Source organism: Kryptolebias marmoratus, linkage group LG16 (genome assembly GCF_001649575.2).
Source record: "Kryptolebias marmoratus isolate JLee-2015 linkage group LG16, ASM164957v2, whole genome shotgun sequence".
NCBI classification, from domain to species: Eukaryota; Metazoa; Chordata; class Actinopteri; order Cyprinodontiformes; family Rivulidae; genus Kryptolebias; species Kryptolebias marmoratus.
In genome coordinates, this window is record NC_051445.1 from 1,866,549 (window position 1) to 1,887,574 (window position 21,026).

A 21,026-nucleotide genomic window follows, 5' to 3' on the forward strand; every position below is an offset into this window, starting at 1 on the left:
GGAGGGGGGGGAGGGGGGAGGAAGGGGGGAGGAGTGCGCTATCAGCTGCGGAAAGCTGCGCAGAGCAGCGGAGTGTGGCGCCGCTGATAGAGGAGAGGAGAGGAGAGGACACGCTCCGTGGAGGGGGGAGGAGAGGACGGAGACTCCCTGCAGATGGGTGCGACCTCCCCCCGCTGAGCCATCGCACCAACAACCTTCCTTTGATCAGCTGATCTCAGGTGGAGAGCTCGCGCCCTGCGAATGCCTCTCATCCGACAGTGAGTTGATTTACGGCTTCCTCTGCTTTTTCCGTTATCCCCGGTTTTCTTCGTGCTCGTGGCAGTCTTCAGTCAGGTTCCCTGCAGAAACTTTTACAATCCTCGTTGTGTTTGTTCTCCCCCAGCAGCGAGAACATTTCTGCAGCATCTGAGCAGGAAATGAGGAGTGAGGGTGGAGTGAACCTGGTTCCAGCTCGGTGTTTCTGCGGTCGGAGCCTCTGAATAGCAGCCTTTCAGTCCTCTGCCTGGCTGCTGGTCAGAGACGAGCTTCCTCCCTCCCTCCTCTCCCTCCTCTCCCTCTGAGGCAAACTTCTCTTTGTGAGCAGAATTACAAACTCACAGAAAAGCCAGGATTATGTAAGAGAGAGTGTTGCACAAATACAGCATGAGTTGAGTTAAAGAAAGTTTTTATTATTCCTCATTTAGTCCGGGTTCAGGGCTCTGCTGAAAGGTCTTCATCACCTGGAAAATATTTAGATTGTGAATTAATTTGTGGATTTTCTCTTACAACACTCACGTTCCAGCTTTTCTGCATGCATGAGTCCAAGAACTGTTCTGTTATATGAGGAACCCAAAGGTCCAGTCTGACGGTCCGAGCTGAGCCAACCCAGGAGTGTAAGTACTGAGAAGGTGAGGGAAACTACGAGCAGCAGGATGGAAAACAAAACAAAAACAGCCAGGCTAGGAAAACAGAATGACTGAGAATGTCTAATAAACTGGAAAGACTTAACTTCTACAGAAACATAAACTGAAAACAAGGATCTAAACATAACTCAAAAGGCAAACAAACCGTACCAGTCCAAAAATAAAAACTAAGAACAAAGTCAGAAACAGGAAGGTGCATGTTTTACTGTCGCTGCACAGGTGCGCAGCGGTAATTAAAAGGCTGGATGGTTTGAATCTCACATTTAGGTGGTACTCAGATAACAGCTCGTGCTTCTATAACCTGGCCTCACCTCTCCTCTTCAAACAGTCTTTGCTTCATGCCAGGTTTTCTGCCAAATACCAAAACTGGAAACGGGAAACGGAAGGAAAGGTCGCGATGCAAATCCAGCCCTGGCTTCCAGCGCAGCGAACGTGTTAAACAAATCAGCCGAGGCTTCCTGCCAGCAGCGAACTTTCTTTCAGTATCGCCCATGAAATCAGACCCAACCCTGTCTGTCTGTTAGCAAAATATCTCAAAGACCACCGGATTGATTGTGATCATTAACCGAATAAGCTTTGGAGTCAACCCAATTCAAGATGGCCACCACAGCTAATCAACCTTAGCAAACACATACATAGCTATAACTCGGCCATTTTTACACGTATTGAGCTAAAATTCTGCATGGTAGTAGCTGAGAGTCCTAACAGCTCATACAGGGTCTTTGGTTCGACACAGCAGGTAAAACGATGATTGTTCCTGATATTCAGCTCCAAACGACGCCAACAAACTGGTTTACAAATGAATTTATTCATCAGAAGCTAAGATTCAGGTCAGTTATTGAATACCGGGACTCTAACTTTTAACTTTGATATTTTAAATTGAAAAGATGAAAATGATGCTTTCATTTCTCATGAAAGTAACAGACAAAAATAATTAAACATGAATGTTTTTGTTGTTGTTAGAGGCATAATAAAATGGCCGACAGGTATTTGGTTCCATACAGACTGTTTTCAGACTAAGTTCATCCCCAGAAACATAAAGATAATCATCTTTATATGCAAACGTTCACATGTTGAGGGCATCAAATATGTTAAGAGAGAGAGGCTCAGATTTAGCTTGTTTTGACCCCGACGGAGGAAGCAGACTTCTGTGAGAGTTAAGATCACATCTTAGTGTGATTTAAGAGTTTTTATTAACTGCTGTTCCAACAATCAGCTGAGATATTTGCCTTTCACTTGTCTAAGAGTTGGTTTCTGACTTTTCTCTCCTTCCTGTTTGCAGCTGGCACCATGCTCCACCGTAACCTGCGAACAGGTGGATGCGACCTGCCGGGGGTGGAGTCGAGCGATGTTCCCCTCATCGGCTACAGGCCCTTATCACCTGACAGAGGAGCCCCGAGCAGTCAGCCGGGGAGGAGGGGCGCCGGCGATAAGCTGGAAACCTCCCAGGTGAGTGTTTTTTCTCACGTTCAGCGTGTTATGCAGCTGTGAGAGGTGAATCCTGTCGATATGTTCGCAGCGTTTGTATTCCGACAGCTTCCCACGTCACCGGTTCTCTGGAACCGCTGGGCCGAGCTGCCCTGCTCTTCACAGCCAGCAGCACTGTGAGCTCAGTGTCACATGAAACCATCTGAGCCGCCTTCAGCCGCCAGTTTGTTGAATAAACAGCAGATGTGGCAGACTGGTTTCCAGAAAACCCAGAGGGAATAAAGGCAGTGAGATTAAAATTACAAAAAAGGGGGGGGGTATGTGTGAGTTTGCTGCTTTTCTCACTGTGGCTTCGCACAAAAACTTTTTCAGCACATCCGAACTAAAACTGTTAACTCAGCTGTCCTCCATGTTTAATTCTAATTAACAAATGTTTAAAAACAATCAGCTGTCTGTGTGCATGCTGGCATCAGTTAGCTGCGAGCTTTTAGCTGATGTGATCATTTCTTTGAGTTAAATAACCTTGTCAGTGCTCCTGCAGTTCAGGGTTTGTGGTGTGATGGAAATCATGGAGGTTAGGCGGTTCAAGTGCAGCTGGATTTCTCTCAGTCGTTCTCTTCTGTTAATGTTTAGTGGCTTGTTAGTGAGGTTTGTCGAGGCCGAACAGATGGTTGCTCTGCAAGCTTTACACACTGTTCAAAGCTATTTTCAGGCTTGTACGTCTCAAGCTTTCATTAGCAGCCAATGAGCTGACAAAACGTTTTTTTTTTCTAAGTCGCGATATTCTAATGACCGACTCTTTTATTTCCCAGCCGCACACACTCTGTCGCTTCACGTCACACTGAGCTCTAAAAAAACTCCTCACAGTTCGGAAAAAGAAGCTTGAGCCTCGTTCAGAATGAGCAGACCTCCTCTGAGCTCATGTCAGTAAATAATACATTCAGTGGTTTGGCCGGTTGACGTGGTGCGCACCTGTTCTCACTATAAACACGATCCGGTATCAGAGAGCGTCTCCAAGGACACTCAGTCAACTGGAATCAGATTCCGCCTTGGAACTCGTTAGTGAGGGAAACCAGGACTGATAAACTCCACCGAACAATGAAACTTTAAGATGAAAAATGGGTTTTCTGCTTTCGCTCCACTGAGCTACAGATAAGAGCTGCAGATAATGTTCTTTACATTCCTGAGTCTGCTGACAAATTATGGTTTCTACTTCCACAGGAACAAAAAATACAGATTTTAGGTCGAGAAACAGAAAAAAACAATTGGGCAACTAAGAAATACAGGATATCTTTGGTATGTTATCGCAGTTATTCTTTCTAACAACAATATTTTTGTTGTCATGATATAAGATTATATTAAACTAGATTACTTTAAAACGTGTAGCAAAAAGAAAGTTTATGGATTTATCAGAAAGGCAGGTGTATGTGTGCAGGTTGGATCAGGTCTTTATGAAGAAAAAGTTTGATTTAGTGCGCACAGCTTGAGTTTTCCAGTTTTCCTCCACATGCATGTTAAGTTAACAGGAAACTAGTTTTGGTGAATGTTAGTTTCTGTCTTTTTGTCTCTTTGTCTGTGTTGTCCTGTGATCGCCTGGTGGCCTGTCCAGGGCTCAGGTGTACCTTATTAGCCCCCCGTGATCCAGAACAGGACAAAGTGGGAACAAAAGATGGAAGGCTGAATTTAACATCATGGAACTATTTAAGCAGTAGTTTTTGCTTGTCGTTGAGGGTCTGAAAGATGATCTTCTTCTTTCTTCAGACCTGAGAAACGTCTCTGATGTCACTGAATGTTGCCCTCCTTCTTAAAGGAAATAACATTATCCTTCCTGCACATCATTGGTTGTATATAAGATAAACTGGACACAGGAACTTAAAATGGAAGTTGAAACAAAATGTGCGCCCCCTAAAGGTTGGCTGCAGTATAACTTTTCAATCCATGTAAACAAATAGGATATTTATTTTTCTAATCTGTTTAGCTGTAATTGACACCTGTCCTTTACCTTGAAGGACAGGTGTCAAGGATTAGAGACAGATGTTCCTTTTTACTGTGACTCCTATCAAACGAAGTCTTAATCAGCTCAAATACTTGTTCTAATCTGGTTATATTAGAAGTGTTAATGTTGATGCTGCACATTTCCCCTTCGAACCAACATGCAGGACATCACAGACTGATGATGCCTCTGTGTGTTTTTGGCCCTTTTGCCTTGAAAGTTACAGTTTTCCTTGAAAATGAGTAGATAATGGTCACCAGGGGAATACGCAGATGAAAGTGTGAGAAGAGGAGCAGAGAGAAAGATAGGAAGGAAGGGGTTGGGTTTGCGTTTCACTCCAAACAACAATGGATCTGTTTAAATAAAGCTTCAGAAGATATATTTATGACCCTCTGTTTGCAGGACTGAAAATCTGGATTTTATCAAAGTCAGACTTTTTTGGCACAAGCGGAAGTTTGTATATATGGGAAAAATGATGAAACGGGTTGTTTTTCTTTAGTTTGAGTTTGGATAGGATGAGGTGAAGGTTTTCCTGATGTTAACTCAGCCTGCAGCCTGTGATGGAAGGAGAGGGGAAGAAAAATAGCTTCACAACGCAACAGCATGTCATGCTTCCTGTGTTTGTCTCCACTTATTATGTACTTCCTGTATGTAACTGGGGGAGGCGGGGTGGGGCAGGTTTAAGAAAATACAAAGCTCTCAGCTCGTATAAATCAGTTCTTACAAATAACACAAACAGGTCTGAATGCTTTTTATTTACAAAACGAGAGAAATCCACTCTGGATTTGATGAAACATAAATATGTCAGGAAATTCAGAAATAAAATCTGCACTTCGAAAAACTTGAAATCTATTTGTGTTTTTCACCACGGAGGCCTGTAATTACAGTTCTTCTATCCAACAAACCCCAAAGTCCACACAGATCTCCTGCAATGTTGAGAAAAAGGAAAGAAAGCAAAGGATGTTTGCATTACATCACCTTCCCCTCACGTAATCATGCATGCTAAAATAACTTTATACAGTTTTAAAATCTGCATGTTTCCCTCTCTTATTTGTCATCAGACTGCATGTGCTTCTATAACACTCATCTAAATCATATTTTAATGTTTTGTTTTGGTATTTTCAGTCTTAAACTGGTTTATGAATCAGAGATAAATATGCTCATTTAGTTTCTGCACGTTACTCATTTCTCAGAGAAGCTGAGCTTTTGTTTTTAAAATAGATTTTTAGCTTGCATGAGCTACATTTATAGAGAATTTGAACAGAAATGCTAAACATCCTTGTTGCAGAACGTATCAGGGCTTCAGCTTTCGAGCTGCAGAGGTAAAGATTTAATGTTTGTTTGGAGTTAACCAAACAAAACTTTGCATCTGGGAGGATGTAACAAAGTTGGACTACATACAGTTAGCTGTTGTGCTTACGCTCAGTTTTATGTAAACTTAGTTCGACTTGTTAGGAGGAAGGACCTCATTTCAACTGCTGCGTGAAACCAGTGTGCATTTATAATATTTTCTGTACAAACCAGCGAGTGAGTCTGCTCTCCTGCAGCAATCAGACACCGCTCGTATTTCTATGTCCTTTGTTCAAATTTGAAATATGAGAATTAGTTTTATTAGATAATACACAACCCCTGAGTGCAAGAAGAGTAAAAACTTTCTGGTATTTTCAGGAAATATATATATTTAATATGACAAAAATTAAAAATATATTCTTGTCATTGTTGGGACAGATATATGACATTATGTCAGAGAATATTAGAGCAGAACAAATCGAACTAAAACATTTCCAACATCAACTTGGATTTAAAATTTATTATTAAAATGAGTTTCACTTTAATGTATGGTAACAGTTATGGCATAAATAGGCCATAAGCAATCATTTTAAAATATAAGTTAAATCTGTAGCTTATTTAAACACCTCCCAGTTGGTGTTTCTTGACCCACAGCCGGTTTTTACCCTAACTTTGGGAACTAAAGGTCGATTCTTTCTGCACAGAACTGTTCTGCTGGGAGTTAGCATCTTTAAACCTTCCAGTTGCTCAGCTGTCCAACCCAACATTCAGTCTCAGTCATTCGTGCAACATTCGGACCAACACGGTTTTATTTAGCCTCATTTGTGCCGGAGGAGACAGAAGATTGAGCTCCCACTGGCAACTTAAAGAATTAAAGGAAGAAATAGTTAAACTCTGATTATTTCACAGCAGCTACACTCTAAGTCACTAATAAAATCACTCCAAACTCAAAAGCAAACAGTTTAGACTTGATTTGATACTTTTAGGTCATTTCTCTCTGTTATTAGAAAAAAAAATAGAGTTTTTGCCTGAACCTGGAGCTTATTTCCGGGGTTGTTTAAGGCTAAAACCAGAGCTAAAAGTAGAACAAATTCTGCTAAAAATACATATATTTTCTTTTTGTTCCCAGGACGTATAAATGTGTCTAAGTGCTTGTTAGTTTCCATGCTAACAGGCTCTGTCACAAGTTCACACACAGCTGCAGAAGTGGCTGACTTCGCCCTGCAGCGTCATTAAACGCCTAAACAAACATCTCGCTTCCTGGTTTATCTGAACATTTATTGCCTCTCGTTGCAGGACTTTTACTCCACTTACTGCTCAAGCAGCGGTTCGGGTTTTCAAATTAAACCAAAGCATGAAGCCTGAAGGGAGCTGGTGTGTTTAAGTGTTGTGTTGCATTAAAGCGGATACACAGTGGAACTGGTTTATCTGCATGGGAAGGTCATCCGTACGGGAAAGAGGGCAGGACAGCGGAGGGGAGACTGAAAGAGAGGGGGTATTGTTCTGGAAATAGCTTCGGGCCTTTGTCTGTTAAAAGTGTGTGTGTGTGTGTGTCGTGATGAATGGTGTATGGTTGTGTGAACATTCTGCCGTTTACACAGAGTTTTACATGTGGGAATGAAAGGGGATTCACTCTAAACAAGAATTATCAACACCAACATACTGTTATCTCTGCTCAGAGTGTGTGTTTGAGTGTGTGTAAGTGTGTGTGTGTGTAATGGGTGTGTCCACATGATGCAGCCATGCGGGGGCCAGACTTGGGTCCTCCTTCAGGTGTGTGAAACAAAGCCTCGACTCATCGAGGGGGATTCAGACGTGAAGGCACAAATCTGGGTCAGCCGGTGAAGGATTTAAGGAACGTCTGGAAAAGACTGAACCCCAGATGAGAAGGGAAGGAAAAAAGGGGAAGAATGTTTGTGGTTTCGTCCTGAAGATTTCCAGGAAGCTCAGGGATCGCTGCCTGCCTGTACTTGCCTTGGAACAGGTAACCGGTGTGACAGTGTTCGCCTTTCTTTTCTGGGGATAAACAGATTTCGTGGGAACGACAGAAACGCTGGCAGATTTGCGTAGGAACAGGCAGAGACAGTCCAGGTTGAGTAACAGGTTTGGGACTCATGTTTTAGTATTTTTTGGATCTTGTTTGATTGTGAGGAGGGTCTGCTTGGATCCCTGACCTTCGAACAAGTCAGCTGAAGGTAACGTAAGAGAAACTAACAGAAGATAGAAGGATCTTATTTATGATCTAGAGAAATTACATTTTCAGTAAAAATACAGCGTGAACTTTGCTACAAGAAGCAGAACATTAGCTAAAAAGAGCAAAAGGCTAGCTCAGGCTCAAGGTAGCAGAACTGTAGCTAAAAACTAGAAGATTAAAAAATAAAGTAAGTACGCTGAAGCAGATTTCAAAGAGAAAGGAAACTGAAGAGATCCTAACATATTTCTATGTGGAAAACATGAAATATTTTGAAAAGTATAACAGTTATAAAACTCAAAAGTCATATCATCCATCTCCTGAATGAGCTGAACGTTTTGATATCTGAACAGCAAAAACAGCACAAAGTCTGCAGAGGTAGTTAGATTGCAGAAAATGTATATAAAATTTAAAAAACCTGTAAAACAATGGCGTGCATGCATGCACGCCATTGTTTTACAGGTGGCTGGCTCAACGCTCACACAGATATTGCACCATAACCTGAAGAGGGGCAGATCAGACGGGACTTCGGCTGCTTTCTGCATGTGTCTCAGCTCGTTCTGCAGTTTTCAACTTGCAGTCTTTTAGGAGTTAAATTGCAACAATAAATGAAAATGGGATTGAGAGAACTGGTGTTTTTTAATTTGAGCCAAAACTGCTCAGAGGATGTTGTGTGTTTGTGTCTCCAAGGTGTTGCCTTCATGTTATGGAGATAAAAACAGTTGACTCATGCATGCCGACTCATAATCAGATCTGTTCAGTGTGGTCTGGAGATTACACCTGGGAAGCATGTTGCTCGTGTGTTTCTAAGGATGGAAAAGCATTCAGAATGGTGTTATGCTGCAGTTACATGTCTGGATCTAAATGCAAAGAAAAGAGCAGCCCCACCCTTTGCTAAAAACACGCACAGCGGAAGATTAGAATCAACTGTCATTTTCAACTCACTTCTCAGGTCTTTTGTTCTGAAAATGTCTCTAAAAGCTTCACTTAATGTTTGAATTACATTTTCAACTTAGAGGAGCATCAAAATAAAACTACTTCATGTGAAAAAGTAGAAGATTTTGCCTCGTATCATCAAATTGTTACTGTTGTTGCTGATCCAAGTGCACCAGTACTGTACTTTAAATGCATTTAGGTGCTTTAGTGAATTAAAAATCCTGTTGCTTCATACTGGGATAAAAGAAAAGAAGAATTTTTTCAGTTGCGTTCGGGTTTTCATTGTTGATCAGCTGAGATCACCTGAAAGATTCTGGAGGCCAAAAACATCCTGAAGGAGAGGATCAAATGTCAAAACTAGTTAGAATCGCAGGTTCAGCCGTCAGCTAACCACTGAATAGATGTTTGTTCCTCTGTAAAGCCGTGTTTATGGGTCTGTCAGATAAATGATGTCCGTCAGCTGGTGTGGAATCACAGGTCAGCTGCCTGTTTTGACAGTATTCAAATGTCTGTGGAGAGCTGCTGCGTGTGTCACACTCCTCTTCTCTGTGACTCATCTGCTGCCTGGCTGCAGGATTCTGCTCTTCAACAGCCGCGTGTGTCAGTGTGATAAGGCTGAGGGTCGCGCTGGACTGGAGCTGATTGGAGGGGTTTTCAAAGGGCCGAGTCATTATTTGGTTTTGGAGTGCTTTTAAAAGCGTTTGAACGAGAGACACTTGACTGGTTTGGTTTGCAGCAACAAGAGTGACGAGATGCACGAGAAAGTTTCTGATCAACTGTTGAAGGGTTCTTCTTTAAACCCGATGATTTATGGCTTCCTTTTGTAATAATCTAAGATCACAAACTGCCGAGGGATTATGGTTTAAACTGTGAGAGAAATGTTGACGCTGCTGCCGGTGGCTCATTAGTGTCACAATGGTAACCAAGCACTCTTAATAAGACAGTCAGTCAGAAACACAAACTAGAAAGTAATCCTCAAACTGTCGCTGTGGGAAACCTAGCAGAAGTGTCGCACACGTCAACTTTTCATGTCGACAGCATTTTCTGTTGACGATACGATGAGTTAAAAGAGAAAAGTCTGAGGGAGTCAATGAGAGTTTGGGTGTTAGCTCTGCGTTCTGAATGAGTTTGATTGAAAACCATAATTCCTACAGCAGAGAGAGACAAACTCGGTGAAAGAAGACAAAAATATCTACGTTTTGATGAATAAACTGTGTAAGAAGTGAAGCAGTTTGTTTGCAAAAACCTTTAAGAAGTTTAGATTGACCAAAAGTTAGTGTCACATTCATTAAATCTTCAAAAATAAAAAAACTTATTGTGTAAAAACTATAAAAAAAGTCTGATAACTCCCCTTTAGTCGTGTAAAGTCCAACTTTCTGCCCTGTTTAAACAGAACTTGCTTTTCCCGTTCATTTCCCCAAAATCTCCCTGTTGTCTTTCAGGAAACGTTTTGAATCAAAACTTCTGATGAAAATAGACAAACAACAAACAGTTCTGCTGGTGCTTTAATGCTTAATTACATGTTTAATAAATTACATGGTTTTGTTTTGTTTTTTACATTACAGCATATGAATAATGAACATATTTTCTTATACTTATATGGGATAAATTGTTCATTCATAATATCATTATTGGACAATTCTGCAGAAACATTAAGTTTTCCTGAAAAGTTTCCACTTTGTGGGACTCAAAACTGAAATATTTCTGGGTTTTTTTATTTGCTGTTTTGTGAAGTTAATCATTTCTTTAATTCTGAAGATTCAAAGTTCAAAAATGTTCATTTTTTATGATAATATGACCCGTTCCTGTGCTCCAAGTTGATTTATTGCAGATGATCTTATTTTCTAACCTTGTTTTTATGTGTTTCCTCCTCAGGCCGAGCCTTCACCGATGAAGACTACCTGGTACTGTCCTCTGGATTTGGTAAGGAGGACTGGATTGCTGTCTGTGACATGTCTGTGAGCATGAAGGAAACCAGTTCAAACCCACTTGGTTTGTTGTTTTTAACACATGCAGGGATTTATTTAGAATCCATCCCGCTCTGTCGCCAGGAAAGAAAAAAAAAAAAAACTGATGGTTTTATTAGAAAAATTAGCTTCTGAGAAAATGCAGCGAGAACGGCAGCTGAAATTCGTTAAAGAAGCTGAAACTGAGCTGAATATACCGGGCTTATTTCAGTGAAACTTTCAGAAAGTTAGGGTTCACCTGTAACCTTGACCTTTGACCCCATGACCTTGAAATCAGTAGGGATCATCCTTGACCCATGGGCTGTCCAGCTGTGCAGTTTGACATTCCTACCTTTCAGATGGGCAAACCAACCAAAACATAACCTCCTTTATGGAGGTAACAAAACAGCAGCTAAAAGATAGCTGAAACCTAGAAGCAGCAAGCTAAAACTTCAAATCTCCTTTCATTTCAGTTGAACCAAAAAGGTTAAATATTTTAAAACCTATAAAAGCTACAGAAGCTAAAAGTCGAAGCGCCCTGAATGAGCTGAACGCTAAAACGGCTGCTGAAGCAGTTAGATGCTTCGATGGAAAACAGTAACGTGAGATCCGACTATTAAAGGCCGCCGCGCTGACAGTGTCTCTGTTTTCAGTCCACCGTGGTGGAGGAGGAGGAGGACGGCGTGATCTACACCGTCGTGGTCAAACAGCATCATGTTGCTCCCAACAGCTCGATGGTGAGTTGGCTTTTTGTCGGACCGCTCGCTCTGTTTCAGGAGCCCGAAGGAGGTTGAAGGTTCTCTTTCCTGTTTTCCAGTCCACCATGTCTCGCTCCCAGTGCGTAAAAGCGGGGACAGAAGAGAAGCTGGTGCTCCACCTCCTCCACTCGTTTTCCATGGGAGACTCCTCCTTCATCTCCATCTTCCTCTCCACCTACCGATCCTTCACCTCCACTGAGAGAGTGCTGGACATCCTGATCGACAGGTCTGTGTGTGAGGGTGAAACCAGGGAGAAACAACGTAAACAGTTTGTGAAGCACTTCCTGTCGCAGCGACGCGCGGCAGCCATGGCTGTCAGCAGCTTCCTGTTGACTCAATTCTGTGCAGTCATGGTGGCCTAAAAGCTAAATCATCTAAACTGTAAGATCAGACAGAGATCATCTCATGCTTAAAAACGTTTTGTTCAAACCTCGAAAAGAATCTTTTGTAAAATGTCACGCTCAAAGTACGTGTTGTGAATGACTCTCAGCTTCTACCACGTGAAATTTTAGCTCCATATCCTTAAAACTGACAGTTTTAACCTGTTTTGTTTGTTAGCTAAGGCAGCCATCTTGAATTAGTTTGGCTTCAAACAGCCAGTGATTGTTTCCTGGGAGTTTCATTAAGATCTCTCTGCAGTTTATGAGATATTTTGCTAACAGACAGGCAGAGTTGACTCCAAAATTTTAAACAAAGCTCTCGCACAATCTGTTAGTGCTCAGAAGAACTGTTGGGGATCACTGTCAGCTACTCCCACACCAAAGATGAGGTCAGCATCTGTAAGAAATGAGACTTTAGGAGGCTTGTTTGTGGATGAAAAAGTTTCTGTTTCAGATTTTGTGACAGGTCGTTCAGGAGATGTTTGTGAAAGCTTTGACACGCAGGAGGAAGTTCACGCTCTGAGTAAATGTATTCAGATCTTTTTGTCGTGTAAAATCAGTCTCTGTAAATGTCATGGGAGTGCGATCTTTCCGGCTGGAAAGTGTTGAACTCTCTGACAGTCGCTGGCATCGAGCCGTGCTGCAGAGCTGCAGGTACGAGCGTATACGTGCGCTGACAGAACCGGCTCAATCGTGCACGCTGCGGCTCATTTGAATTTTCACAGGTGAACAGGTCTCAGGTTTCCTTTTCATTTTGTTCTCTAACTCTGTTTCCATAAAAGCATCCATATTAAAAGACTCTTCGTTTATTTGTGTGGCTTTAAAATATCGTCTGAATTCTGTTTTTCTTCAGTCAGTCACGAAACTAAACCTCCTCAGAAGCTTCTTCTCTCAAGTCATGGAGGATTTTATGTGACGAACTTAATTCCTAAAATATCGGTTCACCTTTAAATATAACACCTTTACACATGTCAGATAAAGACATAAGAATTTCACACGTTCAATGCTGAATGACGCTTTAAAGCTATTTTTTCCTGCTTCTGGAGCTTTTTTTGTCCTCTCCACAGATTAGAGAACCCGCCTGGGGACAATGAAAGAAGCCAGATGAGACAATCCTTCAACAAGTGAGTTTTTAAAATCTAAACCTGCGTTTCTGTGGAAGTTTCTGCTGTGACTTAAATGCAGGTAAGAAGTCGGGTGTCACAAGGACTAACAGCTGTTATCTCTTTCGGTTTTCTTTTTGAAGGGATGTTATTTTTATCAGGTTGTTTCTTTCAAACTTTACTGAATAATGCCAGTCATTTATTATTTTACAGCATCTGAACATAATAACAGTGGAGTTTAACACCCAATTAAATGATGAAACTAGGATTCCCTGAAGAAATGCATGTCATTAAAAAGGTTTAAACTAATAATTTGCGTGATCTGTGAGCTACTTCCTGACCAAATATTATCTCAATATCTGTAAAATTGCCTGAATTGCAGCCATTTTTGTGTTTGCCAATATGGCTTTGCTTTGGCAGCCGTCTTAACTTTAAAAGTTAATCAGCTGTAAATGTATATTCAGTAATTACTTCCTGAAAGTTTCATTAAAATCATGAGTTATTTTGGTACAAACAAACAAACAAACACATTGTTTTGCCTTTGTTGGTGGGTAATAATTACCTTTAACTGTCCCTGCAGAGCCGTGTGCACCGTGTTCAGCACCTGGCTGGCCGAGTATCCCGAGGACTTTACGGGTCTCAGGGAGCCGACCCGCCTGCTGCGTCTGGCTCCCCTCCTCCCTAACGACTCGGCGTCTGCAGCGGACCTCCGCGCTCGCCTCCTCAGGACGGCGGAGGAGCTCAGCGAGAAATCTCTGCTCCCCGACGCCCACAGAGGTCTGGGTTTGAACTTCTCTCAGTTTAAAACACAAAAATCACTCCAAAGGTTTTCCTACAGTTGTTTATAACTCTTAAACCTTTTTGCTGAAAATGTTCTCATCCTTTCATTTCTACTTCATCACAACCTGCAGACATTTATTGCATCCTGATATAAGTCTTGATGGATTTTCTCCACTCTCTTGTGAAGTTTTAATCTAATATTTTTAATTAAATTTAGAGCAGCTGTTACAGTAATGCCTGCTTTAAACAGACAACTGAAGCAAAGGGTTCATCCTCCATGTAGGAATGTTATTTTAACTACTTGTTTGTGTTTTAATTTCATATTAAAAGTATTTACAGTAAAGTGACGGAGTTCTGCTGATGATGACCAGATAGACTTTTTATAATAAACTATAATAAAGCATCTCAGATCCTCCTTTTGTCCAAATTGTGAGGTTTTTTTTGGAAGCTGCCATGTTGTATTTTTGGAGCCAGAGTCTGTGCACGTGGCGTTTTGCCCTCCATACGAAAGTCCCGCCTTCTCGCCCCCCATGTCGCCAACAGGCTGTCAATCAGTGTAACATCACACTGTTTTTAGGCTTCAAAGTAAATAATTAAAGTTAAATGTGTCTGTCTGCAGTCCGGCCCCTTCATGTAAATAAATGAGACATTTTCCTGACTAAACCAGTAAAATTTATAAGTTTCTAGTTCTTACCTTGCTGCTGTATGTTCAAATTTACATTTAGTTTAAATTAGTTATTTGAGGCTGTAAGAAAAGTGTCATGTTACAGAGTTTTTCATATTGAAGCTACAACTACTAAACGATGGACCATTTTTAATGCAACAAATTGTTTTACTTAATTTAAATAAAGTTTTTTCATCGAGCTTGTCGTCTCTCTGCAGATCAGACCAATTTCACCAGCTCCTCTCCTGATCCCTCCAAGTTTGAACCCACCAACATCCTGGGCTTTTCTGCAGCTCTCATCGCAGAGCAGCTCACAAAGATAGAAACTGTGAGTTTCATTAAAAAGACACAGAATAAGTTGAACTTTTGGTTTATTCTAACATCTAAGTTCATGCTGGAGTCAGACCCTCTGTTTCAGTTTTAGTCTTTTTCTTTATTTATTGCAATAAATAAATGAAAAACTTATCTGTATGGATTTAGTTGTACTTTCTTTGCAGTCTGGTTCAATTTTTCAGTGTTAGACGCGAAACAGGAAGATGAACAATCAAAGCCAAACAGAGAGCTGCCACCAGCAGAGAGTCTATCTGTTGGCAGGAAATTAAAGAGGAGAATGTCACAGTTCAGCTCACACTGTTTGATTAGTGGCTTGTTTTCAGGAAATTGGGTGTTTTATTCAGAGATCTGTGTTCCAGGAGCTGTTTGTCCGCCTGGTCCCGTACCACTGTCTCGGCTCGCTGTGGTCTCAGAGGGACAAGAAGGGACGGGAAGGAGTTTGTTGGTCCGTCCGGGCCACCGTACGGCAGTTCAACAAGCTGGCCAACGCGGTTTTAGCTTCTTGCCTTTGGCCCACAAAGCTGCGCAGCCAGCAGAGAGCTCGGCTGCTGGAGAAGTGGATCAGCGTGGCCGAGGTCAGCGAGTTGATTTCATGCCGGAAAGTGATTATTTTACCTCACTGGGAATGAAAATTACTTGCTTTTTTCCACATGAATCTGTTGTCAGTTTGAGGTTTAGAGCTTTCAGGAATCTCAGCTGTTCCTTTTCCTCCATTAAACCTGCAGTAATTCTCTCACTATCATCGTATTCTCAGCTCAGGGTGCACATACCGGTAATTTTAACCCAATCAATCTCTGAGAGCAGAGTGCAGCCGGCTGGAAATCTTGATTTATTGTTCTTTTCTACTAAAGAACACTTAAGGCATCAAAGTGTGTTTGAGGGTTGGCAGCGAGATTAAAAAGAGATATTTTAAAATCAGCACAATCACTTGTGTGCCAAGTGCATACCAATGAGGCTGGTTCTGGGTCAGAAAATGTCATTTGTGACTTTCAGCTGAAGAGAAAGGGAATGGATCTGTTACTCTGCAGCATTTGGCTTCTTCTAAAATATTAAAGAGCTTACAGAAAAGGCAGACTTTGCTCAAATTGCTGTTTTTCCTGCATTTTTAGGGGATAAAAGGAAACCTTTATCAAACTGTAATCTTAAACCACATTTTGGTCCTTTTTAATTGTAGAGTACTCCCAGTTTTAAAACACACAACACACACTTTGATTGTTTTGGTCTCATTAGCAGTTTCTGCACATCGTTAAGGAATAAAACGGCATCATTGGTTTGTTGCACAGCCTCTGTCGCTGCAGAGAACATCAGAATGAAAGTGTAACTGAACCCACATAGGCCTGAGTTGTAAAATGAACGTTTGCAAATGATGATGTTGTTTCAACAGGAGTGCCGAGCCAGAAAGAACTTCTCGTCTCTGTACTCCATCGTGTCGGCGCTGCAGAGTAACCCCATCCACAGGCTGCGGAGGACGTGGCAGGACACCGACAGGTCTGTGGATAGAAGCAGCAACTTTTACATTTTAGTCCCATCTGCTAACTTGCAGTATTACACAAAATCTTTGTTTGGTACAACATTCTTCTTTTCTGCTTGTACATTTGCTTACCTTGAGTGACGGAAGAAGAAACCTTTTCTGACTGATTTGATCACCTTACAGGGAAGCCTTGAGGAGATACGAGGAACTGGCTGAAATTTTCTCAGACAAGGACAACTACTCCCAGAGCAGAGAGCTGCTGAAGGAGGTGAGCTGCTGTCAAGATGTTGGCATTTAAACCAGACTAAACGTTATATTCTCTCCTAACTTCTATGAGGCTGTGTGAACGACGTGCAGCCAGCAGGGTGTGTGAAATGATGGGCTGAGCTGCATCTTTGGTGCTGAAACTAACACGGCTGCAGATTGATGAAAGCTGTGAGGTTGACCTCTCTGACGAGTTGGACTTCAGTCATGAAACAGATTCAGATCCTTGCAGGACTTTGGTGATGTTCTGGATTTGATTCAGGGCTATTTTTACTGAGATCTGAGCTGATCTTAGATCCTGTTTGAGGTTTTGACTGCTTATATTTTTATTTACCTTGCTAAAAACAAATCAAAGCTTCTTTTTTCTGCACCTCTTCTCAAATCTAATAAAACTCTTCAGTTTTTCTGCGTGCAGTTAATCACAGGGTGCAGTGGATGCTTGAAGTCTTGAAGCATTTGGTTGATTAAACAAGATGATGTTCAGATTTTTACTCAGTATCAACAAAGTTTAGGAAATTGCTGTTTTGTGCATGAGCTGAAATCCATTTCAGGAACTGATGTTAGATCATTTCCCAGCATCCAGTGCTCCTGTTTGTGCATAACATCGTGGGAATCAAGCAGATAATTGGTGCAACTGTGCCACATCCAGTGTTTCAGTGGCACTTAGAAAAGATAAAAAAAGCTCAAAAAGAATAAGCAGGGACTCAGTGTAAGTTATCCCTTGTGCAAACCTTTATCACAGTCATAAAATATTTACTGCAGTGACATCAATTCAAAGCCAAACTACAACAACATCCTGCATGTCTTTATATCCGACCCTGACCAATGAGGGCACTCATAAAACTTCAGAACAAGGTTCTTTAATGTTGCTTAGACAAGTTTATTCATGACTGCATTAAAAAAGTGCATGCTAACGATTCAGCCATGCTGGCCTTCATCAGAGTTCTGAAGAGGAGAAGAAGTTGGTTTAATCAACCTTGTCTTAAAGTTTTATGTCTGTTCCACCAGTCTGCTGTTAGATATTAAACTTTGGGGTTTTCACTCTGCATTTGTCCCGCAAATCAACAACTATCAAATTTCACGCAACTTTGAGGATTTGTTTTCTTTCTCGTGTCATTCCTGGAGCACCTTGGGCTGCACAGTGGAGCAGCAGGTTAACTTGCAGCTGCAGGTCACAGGTTCGCCTCCTGTCCTGAGTTTGCATGTTCTCCTTGTGCATGTGGGGTTTTCTCCAGCTCCTCCCACAGACCAGAAACAGTGAATCGGTTACTCTGTGAAGATTCTCCCAGACATGATAATCCCAGCAAGATGAACTGGACTAAACTGGACCTCTTTTTCTGATTAACCTTTCAGTTCTGAGTTGATGAAGCTCCTCGGATGAGAAGTGAAACACCTTAAAAACTCTGGACCACGTGTTTTAATTCCTCTCTGACTGAACCTGATTCTCACGGTCTGATGTGAACCGGTTTAATCTGTCCGAGTGCCGCTGCCTTTCACTTCAGTCTCAGACAACTATTTTAGGACACATTAGTTTCTGCAGCTGATCTTCATGGGTAAATGCAAACATTACTTCTTCTGCTCTGTCTCTTATTTTACTTCTGGTTCTCATGAAGGAATTTATCGAAACATTTTAAAATTGAAATCTTCACTCGGAGCTTCAACACCAGAAAAACTCCTTCTGTTGGTGTTTAGCTTCCAGCAGAGTTTCTTTTCTGCCTTCATGAAGTGTAGCATCCATCCGTCCGTCCGTCCGTCCGTCCGTCCGTCCATCCATCCATCCATCCACCTGCTTGTTCCTGTTCAGGGTTGCGTGGGCAGCTGCCGCCCATCTTTCGCAGAAGTTGGCGTACACCCGGAACACGTTGCCAGTCCATCACAAGAGCACATAAAAAAGACAACTGTGCACGCTAACATTTGCACCTAGGACCGATTTAGCATCTGCAGGCCTGTTTCTGGTCTGTGGGAGGAAACCAGAGCAAACCCATGCATGCAGAAAGATCCCAGCTGGGCTCTAACTGCTGCAAGGCAACAGTGCTAACCAACGAAAAAAGATGAAATATTTACAAAACTTATCATTTAACTCTCTAATGGCGCTTTATTATATGTTTTCATTGGTTCTCCTGCACTACTTTAATGTTTTATCTCTTGACAGAAAGGTAACATAATATACTGTCCTGTTTGTAAAAATAAAAAGTTTCTGGTCTTTGCCGTGTTGGTTTGCCTTTTTACCAAAGACTTTTCTAAACCAAGAAGGTTTTCTGTTGGATGCTAAAATGAAAAGCGCAGCATGAGTCATCCTCAGGAAACTACAAACTTTAAAATATACTTATTCTTTCCTGCAAAACCTTTCTTTTTGGCCCAGATATTACTGGAAGGATTGTTTGTGTAAATAATTTAAAACACAAATGTAATAATCTGTCAGGTTGGGATTTAAAACTTTTTTTTTCTGCCCCAGAGTGGCTGAAAGGAAACTGCATGAATAAAATGAGTATATGTTCAATTTGAGTTGTCTGACTCATTAGAAAATCTCTTTTGTCTTGTTTTTGTTTTGCAGGAGGGCACTTCAAAGTTTGCCAACCTTGACAACAGACTCAACAACAAACATTCCAACAGGGTAAGTGGAGCGAAGCGCTCTGAAGGCTGAGCTTTCTGAGCGAACTGCTGTCGGACAGATCAGCGTTCAGCTGGAGGAGGATGAAACTGTTCTGTAAAAACACACAGCCTGACCTCAAAATGTGTGAATTCTTCTCACCGGAGTGTCAGATCCTTGGAGGCATTTCAGCTCCTGAAGCACAGAAGTTTCTTGAAATGACCTCATGATTTTTTTCAGAGGAATAATCTTTGATGTACAGACTGATAAAAGAGAAGTATTTTCACTAACTTTACAGCCCACGTTTGGGTTGAATACCAAACATTTTAGCCTGAAGGGCTGTTCACCCCCACAGGCCTTCATGAAAGTGTTTAAAATGATGCAACAGTCTGCAAAAACGGGTCTTCAGCTTCGTGAAAAGAGAGCAGATATTCAGCTGTGCAGAAGTTAAAGGCCTAGCATCGCCCACCGCCCTTCATGTCAGAGTTTTAAACTAAAATCCTCGTTATTCATGATGTCACTGATGTGTGACTCTCAGCTACTACCTCATCAGCTGGAGCTCAGTGTATGCAGATTAGACTAAGTAGCTATTTTTGTATTGTTTTAAGGTCAAATAGCTGCGGTTACTGTCTGAAAGTTGAGTTAAAACCTGTCCTCTGGTTCATGAGATATTTTGCTCATGAACCAACATTCTCTCCGCTTCACCTTTCAGCAGCAGGTGATATTAAACTTTCAGGTATATTTTAAGGCTTATTGAAATATGGATATGATGGGATTGTTACCTCGGTGTAATCCAGGCCCTCAGGAAGCCGTGAACTTCAAGTAGAATCTGGTTTCGCTGGAAGCTTTATGATAAATAACATTCAAACAGCTTTTAAATAGGATTTTACTATAAAAAACCTTTCTTTAGATATTGATAGTGATGCCTCTGCTGAGCAGGAGGATGTTTCAGCAGTTTTAGGGAGGCCTGTGTGTGTGTGATCTGCTGAATCCTGAGCCACCGGGAGAGAAATAGCTGCAGGCGTCTGCTCTGAAATTCATCTCTAGGTGGGCTCTTTGGGTTGTGAATGCAAGCCTCGGGGGAACTGACGAAAACCGTCTGTTTTAAAACACAGTCCACTGCTCAGGGCACCGTGCCCTACCTGGGAATCTTCCTCACAGACCTCACCATGCTGGATACGGCAGTCAAAGACAGGCTGGATGTAAGTCCATCTCACTTCTGTCACATCGCCCCTCAGGATCTGTTTAACAACAGTCAGGCTGACTTAACACTTCCTGCCTCTGTCTTTACAGAACGGCTACATCAACTTTGACAAAAGGAGAAGGGTGAGTGTTGCAACACACATCAGATAAAGAAAAAGAAGCCAAATGCATTATCTGTTTCAGATAAGAGACACTTTCATGGAGTGGTTTTCACAAAATGAGCTGAAGAAACTGCATTTCCTGCAAAAATGCAGAGTTGATGATAAAATGAATGACTTTGCTGAAATTTTATGAAGAAGCTGAAAATGAGCTGAAGCAAAACTACGTCAGAGGTGTCAAACTCCAGGCCTCAGGGCTCCGCTGTCCTGGAAGGGTTAGGTTTTTCTGCTCCAACACACCTGATTCAGATGGTTTAATCACTTCCTCAACAAATCATCAAGTTCTCCAGATTCAGGTCCACAAGTTTTCATTTAAATAAGGTGTTTGAAAGCAGGAACACGTCTGAAACATGCAGGAGAGCGGCCCCCGAGGAACCTTAAATCTTAAGGCAGCAAAACGCTACCAACAAATCAAAAGTAGTAAGTAAAAATAACAATAAATGTTGTCCAAACCTAAAAGTAAAAAACTGCAAACTAAAACAGCAAAATCCTATCTAAAAGCTAAAAGTAGCAAATGGATAGCTAAAACATAAAAGTAGCAAAAAGCTAGTTAAATTGAGCAGAACGTAGATTTTTACTGAAATTAGGAGAATTTGAGAAGCTGAATTACCATTAGCAGCATTAACAGGGATAGAA

At 41.5% G+C, this 21,026-nt stretch overlaps 1 protein-coding gene across 10 annotated transcripts in view; it reads left to right on the forward strand.

Annotated features, from left to right (window-relative positions):
- Positions 1 to 36: 36 nt before the first annotated feature.
- Positions 37 to 21,026, forward strand: part of rgl2 (ral guanine nucleotide dissociation stimulator-like 2) — a 25,136-nt gene continuing 4,146 nt past the window's right edge. For 2 of the 10 annotated variants that reach the window (XR_005234160.1, XM_017433325.3), the window contains exons 1-15: positions 37 to 257; positions 782 to 887; positions 2,185 to 2,351; positions 10,616 to 10,663; positions 11,340 to 11,423; positions 11,504 to 11,670; positions 12,892 to 12,948; positions 13,508 to 13,704; positions 14,590 to 14,699; positions 15,064 to 15,279; positions 16,089 to 16,192; positions 16,359 to 16,443; positions 18,994 to 19,053; positions 20,145 to 20,231; positions 20,323 to 20,355. Coding sequence is in view for 9 of the 10 variants with exons in the window: in XM_017433325.3 (XP_017288814.1) it covers positions 2,193 to 2,351; positions 10,616 to 10,663; positions 11,340 to 11,423; positions 11,504 to 11,670; positions 12,892 to 12,948; positions 13,508 to 13,704; positions 14,590 to 14,699; positions 15,064 to 15,279; positions 16,089 to 16,192; positions 16,359 to 16,443; positions 18,994 to 19,053; positions 20,145 to 20,231; positions 20,323 to 20,355 (1,407 nt within the window). In the remaining variant the exon portion in view is untranslated. Of the gene's footprint in view, positions 258 to 382; positions 888 to 2,184; positions 2,352 to 7,362; positions 7,598 to 7,651; positions 7,809 to 10,615; positions 10,664 to 11,339; positions 11,424 to 11,503; positions 11,671 to 12,891; positions 12,949 to 13,507; positions 13,705 to 14,589; positions 14,700 to 15,063; positions 15,280 to 16,088; positions 16,193 to 16,358; positions 16,444 to 18,993; positions 19,054 to 20,144; positions 20,232 to 20,322; positions 20,356 to 21,026 lie in introns of those variants that run through there. The other 8 variants (XM_037980106.1, XM_037980107.1, XM_017433322.3 and 5 more) reach the window with 8 other exon arrangements.